The sequence below is a fragment of the Haematobia irritans genome, chromosome 3, assembly GCF_050003625.1.
Source record: "Haematobia irritans isolate KBUSLIRL chromosome 3, ASM5000362v1, whole genome shotgun sequence".
Lineage (NCBI taxonomy): Eukaryota > Metazoa > Arthropoda > Insecta > Diptera > Muscidae > Haematobia > Haematobia irritans.
Window position 1 is genome coordinate 209469225 of NC_134399.1, and position 20947 is coordinate 209490171.

Below are 20947 nucleotides of genomic sequence, written 5' to 3' on the forward strand. Positions count from 1 at the left end.
ATTTACAACGCGTATGTGACGTTTACAACTTTGCGACAGTCGCAAACCTAAACAAATTTGATACAGACAATCTCTGACATCAGCATCGCTAGGAAAACGAGAAGATGTTGTGAATTTTGTAGCTATTGGAACCCTGCGAAAATTTATTGAATTTGACGGAACTTTTGAGAACCCGCAACAAGCCCGCAAACAGTCGTATACGATATCCAAAACTCGTAGGAAAAGCGTCATCACTGTTGAGAAGTTGTACCACAGGCATTGATGTCAGTTTGGTGCCTTTTAGTTATTCTAAGAAGCGTCATTGAATTCAAAAAGTTCTGACAGGGCTCATACTCTATTTAATTTTGTTTACTTTAAATTTTTTAAATAATGTTATTTTATTAATAAAATAAATTAGAATTTTGTTACACTGTTCAATTGTGGAGGTGTCTATAGTTCCATACTATCATCGAAAACATTAACATTGCAAAAATATGTTGCTCTCTTTTCATATATAAACTTTTTATTAGTAATAAGAGTGTAAACAATTATTCTGTGGTTGAAATTCAAAATGTCTATTCGTCATGGTATTACTTGCCCGCAGCAGTTTAAATTACTTTTATATTAATAATAATGATTTTCTCATTTAAAATGTTTATTAAAATTATGTATGTTTTATTTTAAGCGTAAATTATTAGTTCGATTTGTTTCAGTAAAAGTAAAAACTTATTGTACAAAAACAATAAATTTAGCAAAAACAAAAAAAAAAACAACTTTCTATTCCTTTCAAGTAATCATAGCAATACTTGGTAGTTAATTATGACAATAATTCTTGTATCAAATTGATCCAATTTTCAAGGTAATTTTCCCAACTTCCTCCTGAGGTGGTCTCCTTTAAAGTCACTTAAGAGCTTCCATTTATCCGTTAGTTATTGAAGATATCCAACCATTGGTCCTGATGAAGGCGATTATGTTCCGTAAGCTATGTTACACTCCCACAGATCGGTCAGAACCTGAAAAAAGGAGACCTGTATATTCGTTCTTCTAAAGGATAATACTGGAAGCTGGCACAGGAAGAGAATAATTCTATCAAAAATGGTAGATTATTTACTGTTTGGTAGAATTCTTGATGTTTCGGTAGATTTTGTAAAATATTCCTCTCCAGCTAAGAGGTACGACACATATTTCCATTAGCAATAAAAATTAAAAAAAAATCTATAGAAATAACATTTCAACAAAATTTTCTATAAAAATAAAATTTAGACAAAATTTTCAATAAAAATAAAATTTTGACAAAATTTTCTATAGAAATAAAATTTTGACAAAATTTTCTACAGAAATAAAATTTTGACAAAATTTTCTATAGAAATACAATTTTGAGAAAATTGTCGATAGAAATAAAATTTTGAGAAAATTTTCTATACGAATAAAATTTTGAGAAAATTTTCTATACGAATAAAATTTTGAAAAAAAAAATCTATAGAAATAAAATTTTGATAAAAAATCTATAGAAATAAAATTTTGACAAAATTTTCTATAGAAATAAAATTTTGACAAAATTTTCCATAGAAATAAAATTTTGACAAAATTTTCTATAGAAATAAACTTTTGACATAATTTTCTATAGAAATAAAATTTTGACAAATTTTTCTATAGAAATAAAATTTGACAAAATTTTCTATAGAAAAAAAGTTGACAAAATTTTCTATAGAAAATTTGAGAAAATTTTCTAAAGAAATAAAATATTAACAACATTTTCTGTGGAAATAAAATTTTGAGAAAATTTTTTAGAGAAATAAAATTATGAGAAAAATTTCTATAGGAATAAAATTTCGACAAAATTTGCTTTAGAAATAAAATTTCGACAAATTTTTCTAAAGAATAAAATTTTGGATAGAAATAAAATTTTGACAGAAATTTTCATTGAGAAAATTTTCGATAGAAATAAAATTTTGAGAAAATGTTCTAAAGAAATAACATTTTGACAACATTTTCTATGGAAATAATTTTTTGAGAAAATTTTCCATAGAAATCAAATTTTGACAAAATTTTGTATAGACGTAAAATTTTGACAAAATTTTGAGAAAAATTTCTATAGAAATAAAATTTCGACAAAATTTGCTTTAGAAAATAAATTTCGACAAATTTTTCTAAAGAATAAAATTTTGACAGAAATTTTCATTGAGAAAATTTTCGATAGAAATAAAATTTTGAGAAAATTTTCTAAAGAAATAACATTTTGACAACATTTTCTATGGAAATAAAATTTTGAGAAAATTTTCTATAGAAATCAAATTTTGACAAAATTTTCTGTGGAAATAAAATTTTGAGAAAATTTTCTAAAGAATAAAATTTTGACAGAAATTTCCATTGAAATAAAATTTTGACAAAATTTTCAATAGAAACAAAATTTTCTATAAATATATTTTTAAAAGTTTTAATTTTACTATCAAATTCCATTGTGAGTAAGTCCTACCTTTTTGTAGAAGTAGTAACCGAAATAACTAAAATAAAATAATAAAACATTTCTTTGGAAGAAAAAAACACATTTTTTTCATACTAACCACAAAATTTTGATCAAAACTCCTATTTTGATTTTTTTTTTTTTATTTGGTAGATTTTTGATAACATTTTCTTAAAATTTTGAGATAACGGCCGAAATATTGCAAAGAATATGCCGAAATTGAATTAAGCGGTGGACCATTTATGGTCAACATATACATGAAATAATGTTCTAACATTAAATGTTATTTATGGACCGTATTATCCATTCAAATTCATGCATTTTTTTTTTCAGTCCTTTGTGCATTTTTTCTAAATTTTATCTTGATATTTATTCTGCCCCAAAACTAACGTTTTGTGATTTCTAACATTTGCATACTTTCTGAATTTAGGTCCAACTAGCTAAATAAAACATAAAAGGTACTTTCTGAAATGCCTAACTTTTCTGCAGAAATATGTCACAGTCCCTTTAAGTTTTAATTTGTTAATTACCGTTACAAAGCACAGCTGGTGCCAGTCAACAAAATCTATACCCTCACTATACAATACGTTTGACATTAACCCTATATAACTAAAGCAAAACAGCTGTTTATTAGGGATGTCAGCCGGGATTTCTTTAAATCATTAATATTTTAGTAGAGACCTCAACATTTGTAGTGCAAAATTCAACTAAGTAAATATACTAGAAAAAATCTGGAATAAATTCTCAATGAATAATGACAACAATTATCCTCGATTTGATTAAAAATTCCTCTTTTCTCAATAAATATTTAATTTACATTCCCATTAATTGTAGAACAGAACCCTGGAATGACATCTCTACCGCACACCATGCAAAAAAAATTAGCAATAGATAAACAACGACAACGAATTAAAATGATAAAAATATTCTTACCGGAAAATATATTCAGCCTCAAAGAAAATTGTGATATATATGGAGAAACAATAATTGGCGAACGTAGCATATCATATTATATTGTGTGTGCCATAGACAAAATCCAATCTAAAATTTCCTCGGAAGATGCTGAATTAGAAGAAAAAAGACTGAAGGAAGAGGAGCTTACCAAACATTTTCGCCATTTAGGTCATATACTAAATGCTCAAGTGCCAGCACTTAATAGTGACCAAGATGTATCCTTGGTGTTTGGATACGATAGTCATACCCCCAATATATATTTGCATAAACTAAGTATTAAAACCCAAAAATCGGGTAAAATAAATGTCTTCCTTTATGATGAGAGAAGAGTTTTGAAACTACAAGATTTGAGTGAGGCAATGCGAGAGGTGACATCAACCACAACGAATTCCAAAGATACTACTCTAGGAGACCAAGAAGACACCGATGACAAGTTTCCAAATAATGATATGCATTTCCTGTTTCAACTTCTCCAAGCCAAAGAAAAAATCAAATCAACCACAATGGAATCTGTCACAGGAGATTTTTTCTTGAACGATATTAAACGTTGTGTCTTTCGTGTATTTGGATTTATTTTCAATTTCATGATGTGGACTTTGACGCTTTTCTTGTACCAACCGCCTTTCAAATATATCTTCCAACATACGGTTCTATGCGAACATTATAAAGAATGGATAAAATTCCGTAATTGTAGGTAAGTGAAACAAGTAAATAAAGTAGAAAGTCGTGCGGGGCCGACTATATCACACACTAAACCACCCCTACTGAATTAGTAAACATAAGCGTTGGTGGGATATCAATGGTATAGGTTTGGGAGATAAACTGAATTTCCATATTTAAGAACATTAAGGGGTACATGGTTATGGGAGTGGGCGATGGGACCGTTCGAAAGAAATATTTATGTAAGAGCTACATGTAAGTCTATCTACGATCGGCTAATACTCGGTAAGATCGGTTAATAAATGAGGCCACTATTGTCAAAAATAGGGTTATTAGGGGCCATTCTTCAAAATCGGGCGATACATTTATATGGGAGCTATATCTAAATCTGAACTGATTTGGACGATTTTTTGCAGGTTTAGTGAATATAACGGAATCTGATATATGAGGTGTTATAAAAAATTAGATTTGGTCGACTTTGAGTAAGATCGATTGATAAATAAGAGTTTTATGGCCAAATTTGGCAAAATTGGGCGATACATATAACTGGGAGCTATATCTAAATCTGAACTAATTTCGATGATATTTTGCACACTTAAAGGGTGGTAAATTAGAATACTTTGTGGAAGGGTGGTAAATTAGAATACTTTGTTTGACGCCGATAGGTTAGTAAATGAGCGCAATCTGACCCCATTTATCGAAATCGGGCGATACATATGTATGGGAGCTATATCTAAATTTGATCCCATTTTTTCCAAATTCAATGGCGTTTGTCCTTGTGCCAAAAAAACGCCATATGGCGAATTTCATTAAAATGAGTTAATAATTACGACCTCAATCCTACGAGCAACAAATATAAGGACAGACAGACGGACGGACACCAAGGGCTGGATCGACTCAGGAGGTGATTCTGAGTCGATCGGTATATATGGCAGATCAAAGTTATTACACCCTGACCACTATGTGGTTTAGGGTATAATCATTTTGTTTACTTTAATTCGGATAGGATATTTTAATGTTTTTATTATGTTTATAATTAAAGTTACAGTCACTATTTATTTCAATCTTCAAAAACTAATCATGACATCATATTCTGTCGTTGCCTTATACGTACATATGCTACAGTTGTGGCAAGTTATGTGATCCACTTGCTATAGCGTCTGGCATAAAAATGAATCCATCTTATAATAGTTTTGTTCTACGTATGAAGTTTTTTATAAGATCATGCTGTCACAATTCGTCGGACTAGCGAGTGTCCTGATTACTTTTTATTTAAGGCAACGATCTTCATAACATAATAAGTGGGCAAGTATATACAGCAGTAAGTTCGGCCGGGCCGAATCGTATATACCCACCACCATGAATCAAATATTATAGTTTCCTTTGAAAGTTCAGGGGGGTTTGATGACAGATATTCTCCCAAGCAGAGCCGTTCAACCACTAAACTTCCCGAATATAAATTTAAAGATTTTACTTGTGAAGACTAGTTCAGATTATAGATTTTGTTTGAGTTTTAGAGGAATCATTAACATATCATGCAAGAAACTGATGAAATAACGCCTTGATTTAAAATCTAAAATCTGTAGATTTTCACCCCCATTATTTAAATGATTACGAGAAGTAAAATCTGGAAATTTTACATTCAGTTTCAAGCAGTTCTCATCATCAGTGCGCCTTCTATACCCTCAAGAAGAGAAATCGGTCTATATGGAGGCCTTACTAAATGTACCAATGAAAATAAATCCGATACACGTTTTTGTGAGTCTAAAATACAATTATATTTACGTTTTTTGCAAATCGTATAAAACTACGGTTTCTAGAAACCCAAGGAGTTAAATTGGGATATCGGTCTTATGGGGGCTATACTAAAATATTGACCGATACTCACAGTTTTCGGCAAACAAATTGGATAAAAACTACCTATTTGTAGTCCTAAAAACATTCCATATTTCCATTTTGAGGCAAGTTGGATAAAAACTACGTTTTCTAAAAGCCCAAAAAGTAAAATCAGGAGACCGGTCTATATGGGGGATATACCAATACATGGAGCAATACACGCCATTTTCGGCACACGTATTTGTGGTCCTACAATACCTTGAGATTTCCAATTTCAGGCAAATTGTATAAAAACTACGGTTTCTATAAGCCCAAGAAGTAAAATCGGGAGATTGGTCTATATGGGGGCTATACCAAAACATGGACCGATACTCACCATTTTATGCACAAGTCTTTATGGTCCTAAAATTCCTCTAGATTTCCAATTGTAGGCAAAGTGGATAAAAACTACGGTTTCCAAAAACCCAAGAAGTACAATTGGGAGATCGTTCTATATGGGGGCTATACCAAAACATGGACCGATTCTCACAATTTTTTGACATCCTCTTTATAGTCCTAAAATACATCAAGTTGTTAATTTTCAGCCAAATTTGATAAAAACTACGGTTTCTATAGGTTCAAGAGCCCAAATCGGGGGATCGGTTTATATGGGGACTATATCAAAACCTGGACCGATATAGGCCATCTTCGAGCTTGACCTGCCTGCAGACAAAAGACGAGTTTGTGCCAAATTTCAGCATGATTGCTCTATTATTGAAGATTGTAGCGTGATTACAACAGACAGACAGACGGACTTGGTTATATCGTCTTAGAATTTCTCCCTGATCAAGAATATATATACTTTATATAGTCGGAAATCGATATTTCGATGCGTTACAAACGGAATGACAAACTTATTATACCCCCGTCACCTTTTTATGGTGGTGGTATATGGTATAAAAACTCGTGCAAATACATAAATCAGAATAAAAGGTTTTATAGGTCATGAGAACATGATTTTGGAGACCAAAGTCTGGCCAATTGATCAAAGAACATCGAAAATTAGTTGCATGGGAAGGCCTTTTTTGTAGTAGTGATAAAAAGGTTGACTCTATTTTCCTTCTCAAACTTAAAGTTGGTTTTAGTAAACACCAAAAATCCATTAGCCGTGTTTTAAGATTGGGAAAAATACATTCGTTTTTTTAGGGCCACAATACACTTAGTGGAAAAGCAGATTTTCAAAACAACTATTTTTTTTCGATGATCCCATCGCCCCTTCCGACCGTTAGGGCCTCGTCCCCATAACGTAGGAACAGTGTACACACCATCAAATCAAATTAAAAATATTAATAAAATAATAAAAATCATTTTCATTTCAGAAAACGGCGTTTCAACATAGCCTTCGACACATTTTTGGGACTTTGTGTTATGGTAATTTTAGTATTCTATATCGATAGTCCTGGAGACTATCTTATCAAAGCTTCACATGTAAGTTCTTAAAAAATTTTAATTTAGTAAATAATTCCAAAAAATTTAACACTTTTTACAGTTTGTTGTCACCAAATTTAGAATACTTTTATTGTCTTTGGAAGGATCTCCCATAGGTTTAAAATTAAATGTACAACTCAATAAATTTTTGCTCAAATGCTTTGGCTACCATGTGGAGTTATGGGATACATTTTTAAGTATGCTCATACATGAATTTCCTGATAATATCCAATCATAATATTTTCTTTTGTTGCAGATGAAATTGAACCTTGTATACGCCAATTGTTTATACCAATTACATTTTTGGGTTCCATGGGCCTATCGTACCAATTGGCTTTATTAACTGACATAATATCTGTAATTGGTCTACATGCTCATTGTTTTAGTATATATGCATCAGTGTAAGCAATGTTATATAAATAAATGTTAAAATTATTATATCTACAAAAATTTTTTTATCTTTTTTACAGATTATATAAAGTAGAAATTAAAGGTCTTCAAGTTTTATGGAAAATGTTTTTAGGTAAAAGGAGAAACGTTTTAAAAAGTAAGTGGTTACCCTATTTTGTTTTGTAATTATATCAGAGAAATTTAATTTTAATATATTTCTAGATCGTGTGGAATCCCATACCTATAAGAATCGACAATTGTATTTGGGAACTGTTTTCTTTGCTTGTTTATTGTTCTTGTTCCCCACAATTGTTACCTACTATGTTGTCTTTACCACAGTAAGTTTTTTTCTAAATATTATGTTACAATATTTTGGGGAAAATATATGTTTTTGAAATCGCACAAGTTCAATGTTCACTCGGTTAATTTTTACCGAACGCCAAAATTTAGCTGAATGTAATCTATACAAAAATGATTGATATTCTAGCAAAATTGTTGACACATTGTTATGTAGTACATAATATGTACACATCAATAATAATTGTTTAAGGCTTCAATCGGCTTTGTATTACTGAACTTTTTGAATAAATAATTCTCGATAGACGTTATTACCGACCCTATACACCGTATGTATGGGAAAATGAAACAGTTGTATCGATCAGTGAACTCTATGTGTACATGGATCAGAGAGTATTAAGAAAACAAGAGGACGAAAATCACAATAAACTGTTACAACAACAACAACAACACGAAAATTTCTCTTCTACAAAAACAACAAATGTCCACCGTACAGATGTCGCACAATACCTGCAGCTTTGATATTACCGACGTTGCGGTCGAAGCGCTGTTTTGATAAATTGTTTATAAAGGCATCGGCAGTTATAATTTCAAATTGTCCGCCGAAAAATTTAATAGTATGAAAAGATTTATATAAAAGAACAGTTGTTATTACAAAGTAGGTTCTAAATTATATTTTCCTTACGTTTCGTAAAGCCGGCAGAGAACTGAACTGGGCGACGCCGACGCAAACTGTATGATATTTGAGAGAAGCGCCGATATTAGAGATATTAGAGAAACTTTCCTTATGAGTGCCACTTACTGACGTAGTTTCGCTTCACAGTTTCGTCCTCTTGTCTTTTTATACTCTCTGCATGGATCTTAACCCTCTAATGCCCCAATTTTTTCCCATCTGATTAAATTTTCAATGTTAACGACACAAAAGCAAGAGAACTAAGCAAGAAAATATTATACCGTAAAATTCAGCATATGCTGCAAAGCCTCTTGAATAGTTTCAAATAAGTTTTGTTTTTATTTTGCCCATTTTTGTTGTCTTAAGGTGTGTTTTACGAAAAGCTTCCTTATTAAATAAACCATTAGAGGGTTAACCCTTTCACTACCGAAATAAATCTAATGTTAAAAACTTTTATTTTTCATCTGTTTTTAGTTGTACTAACAGCATGTAAAACAAAAATTGTCATTTTAAAAATCTACCTCAATTACTTCAAGAGCAATATGAGCTTGTTCTGAAAACTTGATTCATGAATTGTGACCAAATGGCCTTACGAAAATAAGCGTTATTTGGCCTATAATATATTTCAAAGTGTGACAAAAAATACAAAAAAGAACCCGTAAAAGTATCAGCTATAGTTTTTGTATAAATGTCTGTTTACTAGAAACATACAGTAGAAAAATTGTCTTAAATTTTCGTATTTTTCGTTTATTGTTAAAGAAGTTTATAAAAATTTATTTTAGACCTCACCAATATGGACAATATTTATAGCTTATTTAGATTAAAACCTCTACTTTAAAATAACATCGAGAAATTAATCGAAACTAAGTGGGAAAATAGAATTTGGTGTCTTTTTCGAATGTCCTTCTAAGTGGACATCGGTAGTGAAAGGGTTAAGCACGGTTGGCACACGAACCAAAAATAATCTACCAAAATTTGAAGGAAATTTTACCAAAAAACTACCAAATAAAAAAATGTCATTTTGAAGTTTGTTTTTTTTTTGTGAAAATTTTATTTCTATAGAAAATTTTGTCAAAATTTTATTTGTATTGAAACTTTTGTCAAAAGTTTTATTTATTTATCAAAATTTTATTTCTATAGAAATTTTATCAAAAAAAAATTTTTATAGAATACTTTGTCAAAACTTCTATCACAATGGACTGAATAGTCTAAGTGAGCCTGAATCTTAATCGGGCTGCCACTTTAACCTAACCTTTGTCAAAACTTCTTTCTATAGAAGGTTTTATTAAAGTTTTCCTATAGAAAATGTTGTCAACATTTCATTCCTAGAGAAAATGTCAACATTTTATTCTCAGAGAAAATTTTGTCAAAATTTTATTCCTATAGAAAATTTTGTCAAAATTTTATTTCGATAGAAAATTTTGTAAAAAATTTATATTAGAGAACATTTGTGAAGAGGAATATTATGTAAAATCTACCAATCAGTAAAAAATCGACCATTTTTGATAGATTTCCACCAACTGTGGCAACCGTAATCTTGAGCCTGGTTGCACCTCTAACGAAATTTCAGCTAACCATAAGAAATACATTGGCTTCTCTGTTGTAGGAAATTCCGCAAAGCGTTGTTATCGTTTGTTTACACATTTCCTTCATAATACACACATGAGCAATTCTATTAATTGCATGGAACAGTAATTTTCGCAAGAGCTGCATATCAGGCTTTTACCTCACTATGCTCCCCTAGAGAAATTTCCATAACACATAAGAAATGTATGGGAATGTTTGCAAACGAAAAATCCATGAGACGAGTGAGAGAACTGCAACCGGTGGCTTTTTTGTATTGCAATCTTACCCACAAAATGTCGGGTGTGGCACTTAAGTGTGATTGCACTCAACAACAACAAGTACCAGTAGTTGGCATTACTCTTCAGTTTTTTGGTGCCAATTGACCCCTTTTTCCAAGCAGTTGGAATTTTATACTGGTCATGGGACTGGTTATATTTAGCCAATTGTTAGCCACTTCATGCAATTGTCTTTAGAACACAATGAATTCATCCCCTAACCGGTTCAAATGTCTCTATCATGGGGTTAATTAACACTTTTCTGGCCCTTTTTCATCTATAACAGGGACAGTTCTATTTTTAGATATGTTTCTTCAGTTATATTTTCCCTACATTTGTTCATTTCCTACATATCACTAACATTTAAATTGACGTTTCAACTCTATTGCCCATGTTCCCAAATCCACTCCCAGGTGAATGTGAATCAATTCCACGATTTTCGTGTCCTACAATCCACTTTCACCGGAATTTTCGTGAAATCAATTCACTTGCAAAAGTCTCGGTGAAAGTTGAATTATGTCCAAGATGGGTGTATTTCCAGTTAAAAAAAAGTACTCGCGTAAAAATTTGAAATGTTTTATATTTAATACATGAGTTTTATTAAAACTGCGTCATTTTTAATTGAAAATATAATAAATTATAATAAGTCTTTTGATTCCACTTATTTTGATTTCCACCTTAGTGAATTTTTATGTGATTTGTGCAACTCAGCTGGTTACAGAAAAGTTCAAAAAAGAACGTGGAATTAAGAACACCAAATTTTCACGTTCGTGGATTTGACGTGAATAGTGGAAGTGGAATTGAAGTGGATATCGGAACATGGGTGTAAGTGTTCAATGGCGTTTGGAGCTGATTGGTTTGTAGGTGTCTATGTGGGGGTCAATTGACCCTTCCTATGAAAACTCCATGTTAATTTCACCAGTGATTTATGGCCAATCACTTGTTGCCATAAAGAAATATCAAATAATAATAAATTTGTAAGAGGAAAAATTCCCAAATGCTTTCTCCATAAGGAGTTAGCATAAAGGGCCCAAAATTGAGTTATCTATACTAAAGGCTGTGGAAAGATTCATTCGCCTGAATCGAAACATGTACAGTCCAGGCGTGTATAGATTTGTATCTGGCGTTTTCTTTTCAATGACTCTATTAATCAGGTTCCTTAATCTAAATCTGTCCATAAAGCTCGATTAATAATTGTAAAATTATAAAATAATAACATTCTTATAATTTCAAAAATTTTTTTATTTTATTTATCTTCCAGTTAAGACTGTGCATTAACTTTGTTAGTTTCATTTTGAAAACTATACGAAGGCAAATATTAGAATTTCCCATGGAAATGCTATTAAATTGGACTATTGGTTGTTTTTATGATACTGGTAAATAGCAAAAAAGAAATGTCTATATATATATTTTTTTTTATACAAAAATAGCAAACTACATTTATTTTTATTTATTTAGAATCGTTACAGTTAGATCATATAGAACACACGCCATCGCCTATTATGGAAAAATCAAAAATAGAAATGTGTGTTTTCAAAATAAGTGTTAATTCATCATCCTTGGGTCGAGTACTATCATGTCATAGTGGAGTCCTGCAAGAGTTAGTAGCAAATGAAAATAATTCAATTAAAACTATATGCCAAAAAATATTAGGTGGAACATTTTAAAAAATGTAAGAATAAAAAATAATATAAGCAAAATTTTGTTAAATGCTGGTCAATGAAAAAATGCCATTTCAGAAAAAGAAAAATAAATATAATATAAAAAATTGGACAATGTTGTGATAATTTCACATATATACAGGTAATACTACAGGAAATTAAAAGCTGATTGACACTTGGATTATTCATTTTAAGTCGACTTCCATATGCATCATACGCAATATAAAAACAAAAATTTTAATTGCTAATTTTTTGATAATGAGACTGTTCGAGCCTTTTTACTACTATTGGTAAACATTTTACGAAAATCGAGGGGAGTATAAATAGACACTTGGGCCTGTTCGAAACCGAAACTTTTTACTATGGTGAGATATCAATTTACTATGGTAAAAAACAATTGCTAATTTGGTGTACTCATTTCTTTAACAAATAAAATTACTTTTTGTTCGTTTTGATATAATCGAAACATGCCTAGCCTAGTGATGTCGTAAATGTGAAGAATTTTCAACAAATGTCAAATTTCTTACTAGCCCCCTTTGCTAGTGAAATTATACACACCTCGATTTACGTCAAATTTTTACCAATGCTAGTAAAATGTTTCGGTTTCAAACAGGCCCTTTGTTGGAAATTATTGACGTTTACAAAATCATAGGCCTTGATATTTTTCGGTAGTTTTTTTTTTTTTCTTTTAACAACATTGCCTTCTTTTATACCAATTTTCTATAACGAATATATTTGCAGTCCTTAAATAAAAATCTATAGAATTGTTCCAAAACTTATGTTTGTTAATACTATAACATATAAATGGTCTTATCAATAAAATTGCAATTTTTGACTATGACAGATTATCAATTGTATAAATTTTTTTTAATATTACGACTCGCCACGCCTTTGTCTCGTTTTGAACAAATGTTAAATTCATCTGGTTAAGGTGAGTGTTCGGTTTCAGCGCCGAAAACCAATTTATTTACACGATTACTTTTTAGAATCAATGAATTTCAAAAATATGCAATGGTTTGTAATCAAAGCCCGTGATTTGACAAAATTCGATAAAAATATATCCGTCGTCATTAATATTTTTGGAGGGAAAAAAAACGAACATGGTACCCCCTTTCATATTTCTCACCATAGCAAATTTGTAACATGGGACCGAGTAATAAGATTCGGTTTCAAACACGCCTAATATTTAAAATGTTTCGATTGGAATTAGTAGTATCACACTATTATTTGTATTGTCTTAATAAATTGAAATTTAATTATGAAAAACACAAAAATAATTAATTTTTGTCTTTACAAAAAAAAAAACAAAAATTGTTGAATTACCATGCTCTTTGAGCTATGCCATAAGCAAGAATACTTCATACACAAAAACAAGTAAGTAGAGTAGAAAGTCGGGCGGGCCCGACTATATCATACCCTACACCACCCTTACTGAATTAGTACTCATAAACATTTGTGTGATAACATTGATATAGGTCTGGGAGATAAACCGAAGTTGCATATTTAAGAAAATTAAGGGATGTTGCCAGGGAAAATGTTCGGTTTACCCTACAAGGACAAAAAAAGTTCCCTACTTTCCCATACAATTTTCCCTACAATATTTTTCGTTAAATTTAAAAAATTTTACAAAACAAATGGTTCTAAGTACTTTATTATCTTAAAACATGAATATGCAACGTATATAACTTAGAATATAAATTTGTATTACCACAACGGTTGCCACAGTTGGTAGAATTCTACCCAAAATAGTAATCTTTTTTGTTAAATCTCTATAAAAATAAAATTTTGACAATAAATTCTATAAAAATAAAATTTTGAGAAAAAATAAAATTTCGAGAAAATTTTTTATAGAAATAATATTTTGAAAAAAAAATTCTATAGAAATACAATTTTGAAAAAATTTTCTATAGAAATGAAATGTTGACAAAATTTTCTACAGGAATAAAGTTTTGACAAAAATTTCTATAGAAATATTTGTTTGGTAGATTTGTGGTAATCTTCAAATTTTGTTAGATTTTTTTGGCACGAGTGGTAACTGTTGTTACCACACATAGTTAAAGATCAAGCCTTGTCGGCTTCTAATTTCCTCCTCTAGAGGCACCAATATGTAAAAATTATTACAAATTGTGTTGAGTTAAAATGCCCCTACATTGTGGCCCTACGCTAAATATTAGAAAAACAGTAGATATAGGGAATTTCCCCTACTTCTAGCAACACTGGCTGTGTTGATATTGCACCTACGGAGTTAGTATGCCACTAATATTGAGCCCATTATTAAAAAAGAGAAAATAGTTCAATTAGTGTGGGTAAGAGCTACAAGTACGTATAAATAGGATCGGCTAGTACATCAAAATTTGAAATTTGAGTAACATTAGTTAATAAATAAGAGTACTATGGCCAAATTTGGGAAAATAGAGCGATGCATATATATGGAAGCTATATCTAAATCTGAACCAATTTGCATAATATTTTTCGGGTTTGATTAATACCACAGACGGTTACCTTGTGCAAAATTTGAGTGCGATTAGGTAATAAATGAGGCCTATATGGTCAAAAATAAGGTTATTATGGCCAAATTTGGCAAAATCGGGCGATACATATATATGGGAGCTATAGCTAAATCTGAACCGATTTCGATGATTTTTTTGCACATACCTTTAATACTATAGGGGATTGGATCTAGCCAACTTTGAGTAAGATCGGTTAATAAATAAGGGTTCTATGGCCAAATTTGGGAAAATCGGGCTATACATATGTATGGGAGCTATATCTAAATCTGAACCGATTTCGATGTTTTTTTGCACATATAGTAAGTGCTATAGAAGATTACACTTAGCCAACTTTGAGTAAGATCGGTTGATAAATAAGGGTTTTATGGCCAAATTTAGAAAAATCGGGCGATACATATATATGGGAGCTATAGCTAAATCTGAACCGATTTCGATGATTTTTTTGCACATATAGTTAGTGCTATAGAAGATTACATTTAGCCAACTTTGAGTAAGATCGGTTGATAAATAAATTTTAGAAAAATCGGCGATACATATATATGGGAGCTATATCTAAATCTGAATCGATTTGGATGAAATTTTGCAGACTTGAAGGGCGGTGAAAAAGATTACCTTTCGCCAAATTTGGTGACGATCCGTTTGAAAAAAAGCGCAACGTGACCCCATTTGTCGAAATCGGGCGATACATATATATGGGAGCTATATCTAAATTTGATCCGATTTCTTCCAAATTCAATAGCGTTCGTCCTTGTGCCCAAAAAACTCCGTGTACCAAATTTCATCAAAATCGGTTAATAATTGCGACCGGAATCCTGTGAACAACAAATACATGGACAGACGGACGGACACCAAGCCCTAGATCGACTCAGGAGGTGATTCTGAGTCGATCGGTATATATTTTATGCTGTCTAAAATCAATATTTCTGGTAGGCACATTTTTTGGCAGATCAAACTTATTATACCCTGACCACTATGTGGTTTAGGACATAATTATATCGAGGGTAATTATATAAAACGGTGACAATCAATATTATTTATTGTTTACAATTTATGGTACGTTGATTATAAAGTTAATTCTCCTTAACCACATTTAACTATTACGAACTACTAGCGACAAATTTGAAGGACGGTATGCACCTCTAGCAGAAATTTCCTCTACCCATAGAAAATATTCCGTGAGGTGTTATTATCGATTGGTTACAATTTGCTTCCATAAGAAATACATTGCAAAACTGTGTTATTGGCACGCAAAAGAAATGTCCGCTAGGGACGCATACCGGGCTATACTATATATGGCTATTTCCTCGAAAAAAAAACTGTCTTATCGACATTCACATTAGCATTGTACAAGAGACTCAAACGGTTCTAATTTATGTTAAAACTATTTTAAAATGATTAATCTTTACATATGAACAAACCATAATTGAAAACCATTACGTTAATAACATAATATAAAACAAAGCTATTTTATTTTTAACTTACATAGATATTTTTCACGAGTTGCTATAGTAATGTAGTAAGAATTTCAGAAAATAGAAAACCCAAATGTTTACTGTGTGTTATAAAACATTTTTGTTCTGGTTTGGTCTTTTTGTTTGGATAGTTTAAAGTAAATTTACACTAATCAAATTGTATTCATAAATCCTTAGCTCAGAATTGTAATTACAAAAAAAAGTTGTTTAAAACTATACCCTCGTTCTGCCAGCATCTCCGCCAAGTTTTTCGACAAGCTGCAAAGAGAAGAATATGGATAATTTATAAATCAATTATAAGCTCAAACGTAAATCAATTATAAGCTCAAAACGTAAATGTAACCTTACCCAGCAAAAACTAGGTAACCACATCTCATTACAATTGACATTACCAGGAATAAAGCTGTCATTACACGTTGCATTACATTGCGGCGAGTTATAATGAATAACTTGTAATAACAAAAATAAATACTTCTCGGTAATTTTCGAATTGTTATTCTCAAATTTTTAGGCAGTTGTAGTTAACGCATTAATAAAATAGAATAAATAATGGTACTATTAGGTATAATTATTCACATAATTGAACACTTACATAAAAAATCAAAAAGAATATGTAATGTAACGGCAATTCTGAAGATTTTTCCGTTAAGAAATTTTTATCACAAATATTTCATAATAATTGTGTTTAATGACATTATCATATTATTTTTTAAATAAATGCTTTTCTTACACCTCATTCACATTGCACTTCCAAAATGCACTTAAACTAAATTTCAAATGCCATTTGCCTTATAAAAAAGAGACCTAATGTGAATTGACTATTGGATATATTATAACGTACTTTACAAATCCAACTCCTTTAAACAACCTACATTTATTTCTATTTTAAGTGTGAAATTAATTTGCGTGTAATCTTATTTAGATGATTTATTAGATTTTTTGTTTATTTATACAACATTCGTTCTCCTATTACAGCATCACTTGCCATATTTTAATCCATTGTAATCGGCGATAGAAATCAATATTTTTAAGATTTGGTTGCCTTTGGTGTATCTACGTATAAGTCATTACATATTAGGTGATTATTTGCTTTAAATGCACTACTTATTTTATGGCCGAAAGTATGCCTGGGGAGAAGTACTTTTCTCCTAGGACATGCGTATGTAAATGTAATCCGAAGCGATGCCAATTAATAAGTGGTTATTAATTTTTAAATAGGCTTACCTACAAGATTACCGGGTAATGAGAGTTTTTGCTGGGTAAAATGTCATAATGGTAAAACGGTAATGTTAGTGTCGATTTTCTTACAAAAATTTCGTATATTTTTGCTCTATTTTAGCTATAAATCTTTAATCGAATTTTGAAAAATTGTTAAGGCCGTTATGCACATCCAACGAAAATTCCGCTATCCATAGGAAATACATTGGTGTATTTGCGGTATTATCGATTGTTTATGCTTATGCCCCGCAAATAGGAGAACTGTATTATGAATGAATTTCTGCAAAAGCTGCATGTCGGACTTTAAGCCCGCTATATCTACTAACGAAAGTTCCTTGAAGTGATATCGAATGTTTCCAATTGGCTCCGATAAGGCAGGTATGAATCTTCGAGAGGCGTTGTTATCGATTGTTTAAAAATTGCTCCCATAAGGCCGGTATGAACCAAAGACAATACACTTTAGAAGACGGGACATTGCCCTAGGTCACACCAAATTTTGCATTGACGGTGCTAGTTCCATACATGTTTGTATTTTTTTATTTTTTAAATTAATAACTTAATTTTCTTAATGAAACTGTTAAATTTTATGCAATAACAAAAAAATTAATTTTCCCGTTTATGGAAATTTATTTCGTGCACTTAATTTCTTTTTATTTGCATTTTAATGCTATGTCAATACTTGTCGTGTATGCGTTTGGTTCGATAAACGAAAAGTATGGACCTAGCAACGTAAATGGTTTGTGGTTCTCAGAGGCCAATCTCCCATCTTCTCTCTATTGTCTTTGGTATGAACCTTCGTGCGGTGTTGTTATCGATTGTTTAGTTACATGTCGACCTTTAAGTCCGCTATATCTACTAACGAAAGTTCCGTGAAGTGCTATTATCGAATATTTTCAATTTGCTCCCATAAAGGCGGTATGAACCTTCGTGAGCCGTTGTTATCGATTGTTTAAATTTTTCTCCCGTAACAAATGTATGGTAAAACTGCATACCGGGCTATAATGCGCTTTACAGACTATCAGTTATTCCGGACGACAGTGCTCGTGTCGAACATATCCCACATATTGTGCACATTATAAGTTAAGTCCGAAGGCATAATTGATACTGCTGCATGTTTATGGGATCGATAACACATTTACCGATTATTTAGTCATCGCCGACAAGTCGTATCGATCCGACACACTGTAAGATTCTTTACAAACACCGACATTCCGTCCGGAATAACTGATACGTCTGTAAAGCGCATAAGAAATATAGAGAACTACTGTATTATCGGTGCAACGGGAATACCTGGCTTTAAGCCCGCTACCATAAGAAATGCATTGCTATATTTGCTAAAGGGCGGTATGCACCACTAACAAAATTTCTGCTACCCATAAGAAATGCATTGGTATTTTCGCAGAGGAAAATTTAATGAAGCGTTGTTATCGATTTTTAATTTTGTTCCCATAAAAAATATATGGCTAAACTGTATTATTGGCATGCAACAGGAATTTTCGAAAGCTGAACACGGGCCTTAATAAAAATTGGGAAGACGTTATTATCGTCTGTTTACAATTTGCTCCCACAAGAAATAGAAAGCAAAACCGTTACAGGTGCATACATGTCCATAAAGTGAAAATTACTATAGCTACAAGAGTAACGTCACATCGCTACACAAGTACGTTTCAGTGCACATTACGTTTCCCAACAACTAATCGAGGCGTTGCTCTACAACTAATCTATTACAATCTCATTTGACATCTGATGTCAAATTTGACAATTTAACTTGACAAAGTTACATTTTCAGAATTTCTAGAGCTCAGCTGTAAAAAGCACTTACTTCGAAAGAAATTTTCAATCAAATAGGAAATTTACAAAATAAATACAATGGCTGGTTACATTGCACGACGTGGTCCCATGGTTTTCTGTAAGTATTCGTAAAAAACTCGCCTTAATAGTTTCAATGCGAAAATATCCTATGCAATTTATATAGTGATTACGTAAACAAGGATTTACATTAATATTTGTTTTCCCTTGAACATTATAGCCAGCTTGGGTAAATGGGCATATAACTTGTCTGGATTCAACCAATATGGTAAGTACTTCCAGTGATCAAACATTTTTGCAATCAGTAGACTTGTCCCAAGTCTGTATCTACATAAACCTAACCTCATTGTTCTTGTTTTGTTTCGCCGTTTAGGTCTCCATCGCGACGATTGCTTGTACGAAAATGAAGATGTCAAGGAAGCTATTCGTCGTCTACCTCGTAACTTGTACGATGAACGCAACTACCGTATCATGCGTGCTTTGCACTTGTCCATGACCAAGACCATTTTGCCAAAGGAACAATGGACAAAATACGAAGATGATGTTAAATATTTGGAACCATATTTGAATGAAGTCATCAAGGAGCGTGAGGAACGTGAAGAATGGAACAAGAACCATTAAAAGTTCCCCGGTTCCAGTGACCCAAAAGCTATTATTTTGTAATTTCTAACATAAAATTCGTTGATAAGTTGTGCGCGAAAACAAGTGATGATGATACAAATAAAAAATTTAGTTAAATGAAATTTTGTGGCTCTAACTGTGATTATGTTATGAATAAGAATATGGAATGCAATGTCTCATAGATATGGGTACATATAACCTATTTGTGTACATTTTTGTTAAAACATATTAGAGATCCATAGGGACAATGGTAGACATGCAAATCCAAGATTTACGCTCATTTAGAAACATCGAAAATTCTTGCCTAAATATCCTTGTATTTATTCTAGAATTATTTTCGTCTATAAGGACCATTTGTGGATGATAAAATTATTTGATCAAAGTTGCATTAGAGATTTTTCCTCTCTGTCCGTGTCTGATATGTACAGTTTGGTATTTATTTGTAATTCAATGGTTTATAACCGCTTTTTACTGAGAGGGCCAAACACCTAGTATTTTGCAACTAACTTTCACTAAATCACAGTTTAGAAACCTGGATTCAAAAATTCAACTTTTTTACATTTTGTTTTCAAATCCTTGAACAGTCGATCATTTTGTCAGTGTCCACTTTTATATTCGTTGCGGTCCTGAAATACGGGGTAGGTCAAATTAATAAAACAAATCCACTTTACCGAAATTTGTTGAAAATATGGTCATAGTCGATTTTTTTTAATTATCATGTTGTTTTTTTCTATACAAAATTCTCTTAATCTAATTCGTATTCGAATATTGCAACACTCGAATATTGACCACTCCATGTCTATGATATACAACAGATAATTTGCGTTGAGTACTAAAACCAATCTAAATGATAATGAAATCCTTCGGCGCCCGCAACTCCGAAAATAGGCCTTCCCGACAAATTATAAAAAAAATATATAATTTGTATATATTTTCAGAGACGTGGTAAAATACTGAGTCAATATAACGATGTCTGTCCGTCTGTTGGAATTACGCAAACTTCCAAGCAAAACAATATATCGACTTGATACTGGAGACAAATTGATGTTATTAATGTAGATCGGATGACAAACAAATTGTCCATATAGCACCACT

The 20947-nt window shown here is 31.5% G+C and overlaps 3 protein-coding genes across 5 annotated transcripts in view; 2 read left to right on the forward strand and 1 right to left on the reverse strand.

Moving 5' to 3' along the window:
* Positions 1–3105: 3105 nt before the first annotated feature.
* Positions 3106–12261, forward strand: PIG-Q (phosphatidylinositol glycan anchor biosynthesis class Q). 2 transcript variants are annotated; one of them, XM_075302489.1, is made up of 9 exons: positions 3106–3154; positions 3278–4091; positions 7252–7360; positions 7422–7557; positions 7617–7761; positions 7831–7907; positions 7973–8088; positions 11823–11937; positions 12020–12261. In XM_075302489.1, exons 2-9 carry the CDS (start codon positions 3292–3294, stop codon positions 12226–12228), a joined length of 1707 nt encoding a protein of 568 aa, XP_075158604.1. In that variant the 5' UTR covers positions 3106–3154; positions 3278–3291; the 3' UTR covers positions 12229–12261. The 2 variants fall into 2 exon arrangements, with proteins under 2 accessions (XP_075158604.1, XP_075158605.1); XM_075302490.1 differs by lacking the exon at positions 3106–3154 and having other exon boundaries at positions 3269–4091.
* LOC142231839 (vesicle transport protein GOT1B) overlaps positions 11969–20947 on the reverse strand; it is an 11250-nt gene continuing 2271 nt past the window's right edge. Inside the window, exons 5-6 of one of the 2 annotated variants that reach the window (XM_075302491.1) lie at positions 16215–16462; positions 11969–12153 (exon numbers count right to left, since the gene is read on the reverse strand). In XM_075302491.1, coding sequence (XP_075158606.1) covers positions 16418–16462 — 45 coding nt within the window. In that variant the 3' untranslated portion in view covers positions 11969–12153; positions 16215–16417. The remainder of the gene's footprint in view (positions 12154–16214; positions 16463–20947) is intronic. The other variant, XM_075302492.1, reaches the window with a different exon arrangement.
* Positions 19167–19974, forward strand: UQCR-14 (Ubiquinol-cytochrome c reductase 14 kDa subunit). Its single transcript, XM_075302488.1, has 3 exons — positions 19167–19331; positions 19452–19499; positions 19605–19974. Exons 1-3 carry the CDS (start codon positions 19292–19294, stop codon positions 19850–19852), a joined length of 336 nt encoding a protein of 111 aa, XP_075158603.1. The 5' UTR covers positions 19167–19291; the 3' UTR covers positions 19853–19974.

Coding starts and splice junctions, on each gene's coding strand:
- PIG-Q (XM_075302489.1), top strand. CDS start 3,292: ATGACATCTCTACCGCACACCATGCAAAAAAAATTAGCAATAGATAAA. Junction 8,089..11,822: donor ACTATGTTGTCTTTACCACA/GTAAGTTTTTTT, acceptor TTTATCTTCCAG/TTAAGACTGTGCATTAACTT. Junction 11,938..12,019: donor TGGTTGTTTTTATGATACTG/GTAAATAGCAAA, acceptor TTATTTATTTAG/AATCGTTACAGTTAGATCAT.
- UQCR-14 (XM_075302488.1), top strand. CDS start 19,292: ATGGCTGGTTACATTGCACGACGTGGTCCCATGGTTTTCT. Junction 19,332..19,451: donor ACGTGGTCCCATGGTTTTCT/GTAAGTATTCGT, acceptor TGAACATTATAG/CCAGCTTGGGTAAATGGGCA. Junction 19,500..19,604: donor GTCTGGATTCAACCAATATG/GTAAGTACTTCC, acceptor TTCGCCGTTTAG/GTCTCCATCGCGACGATTGC.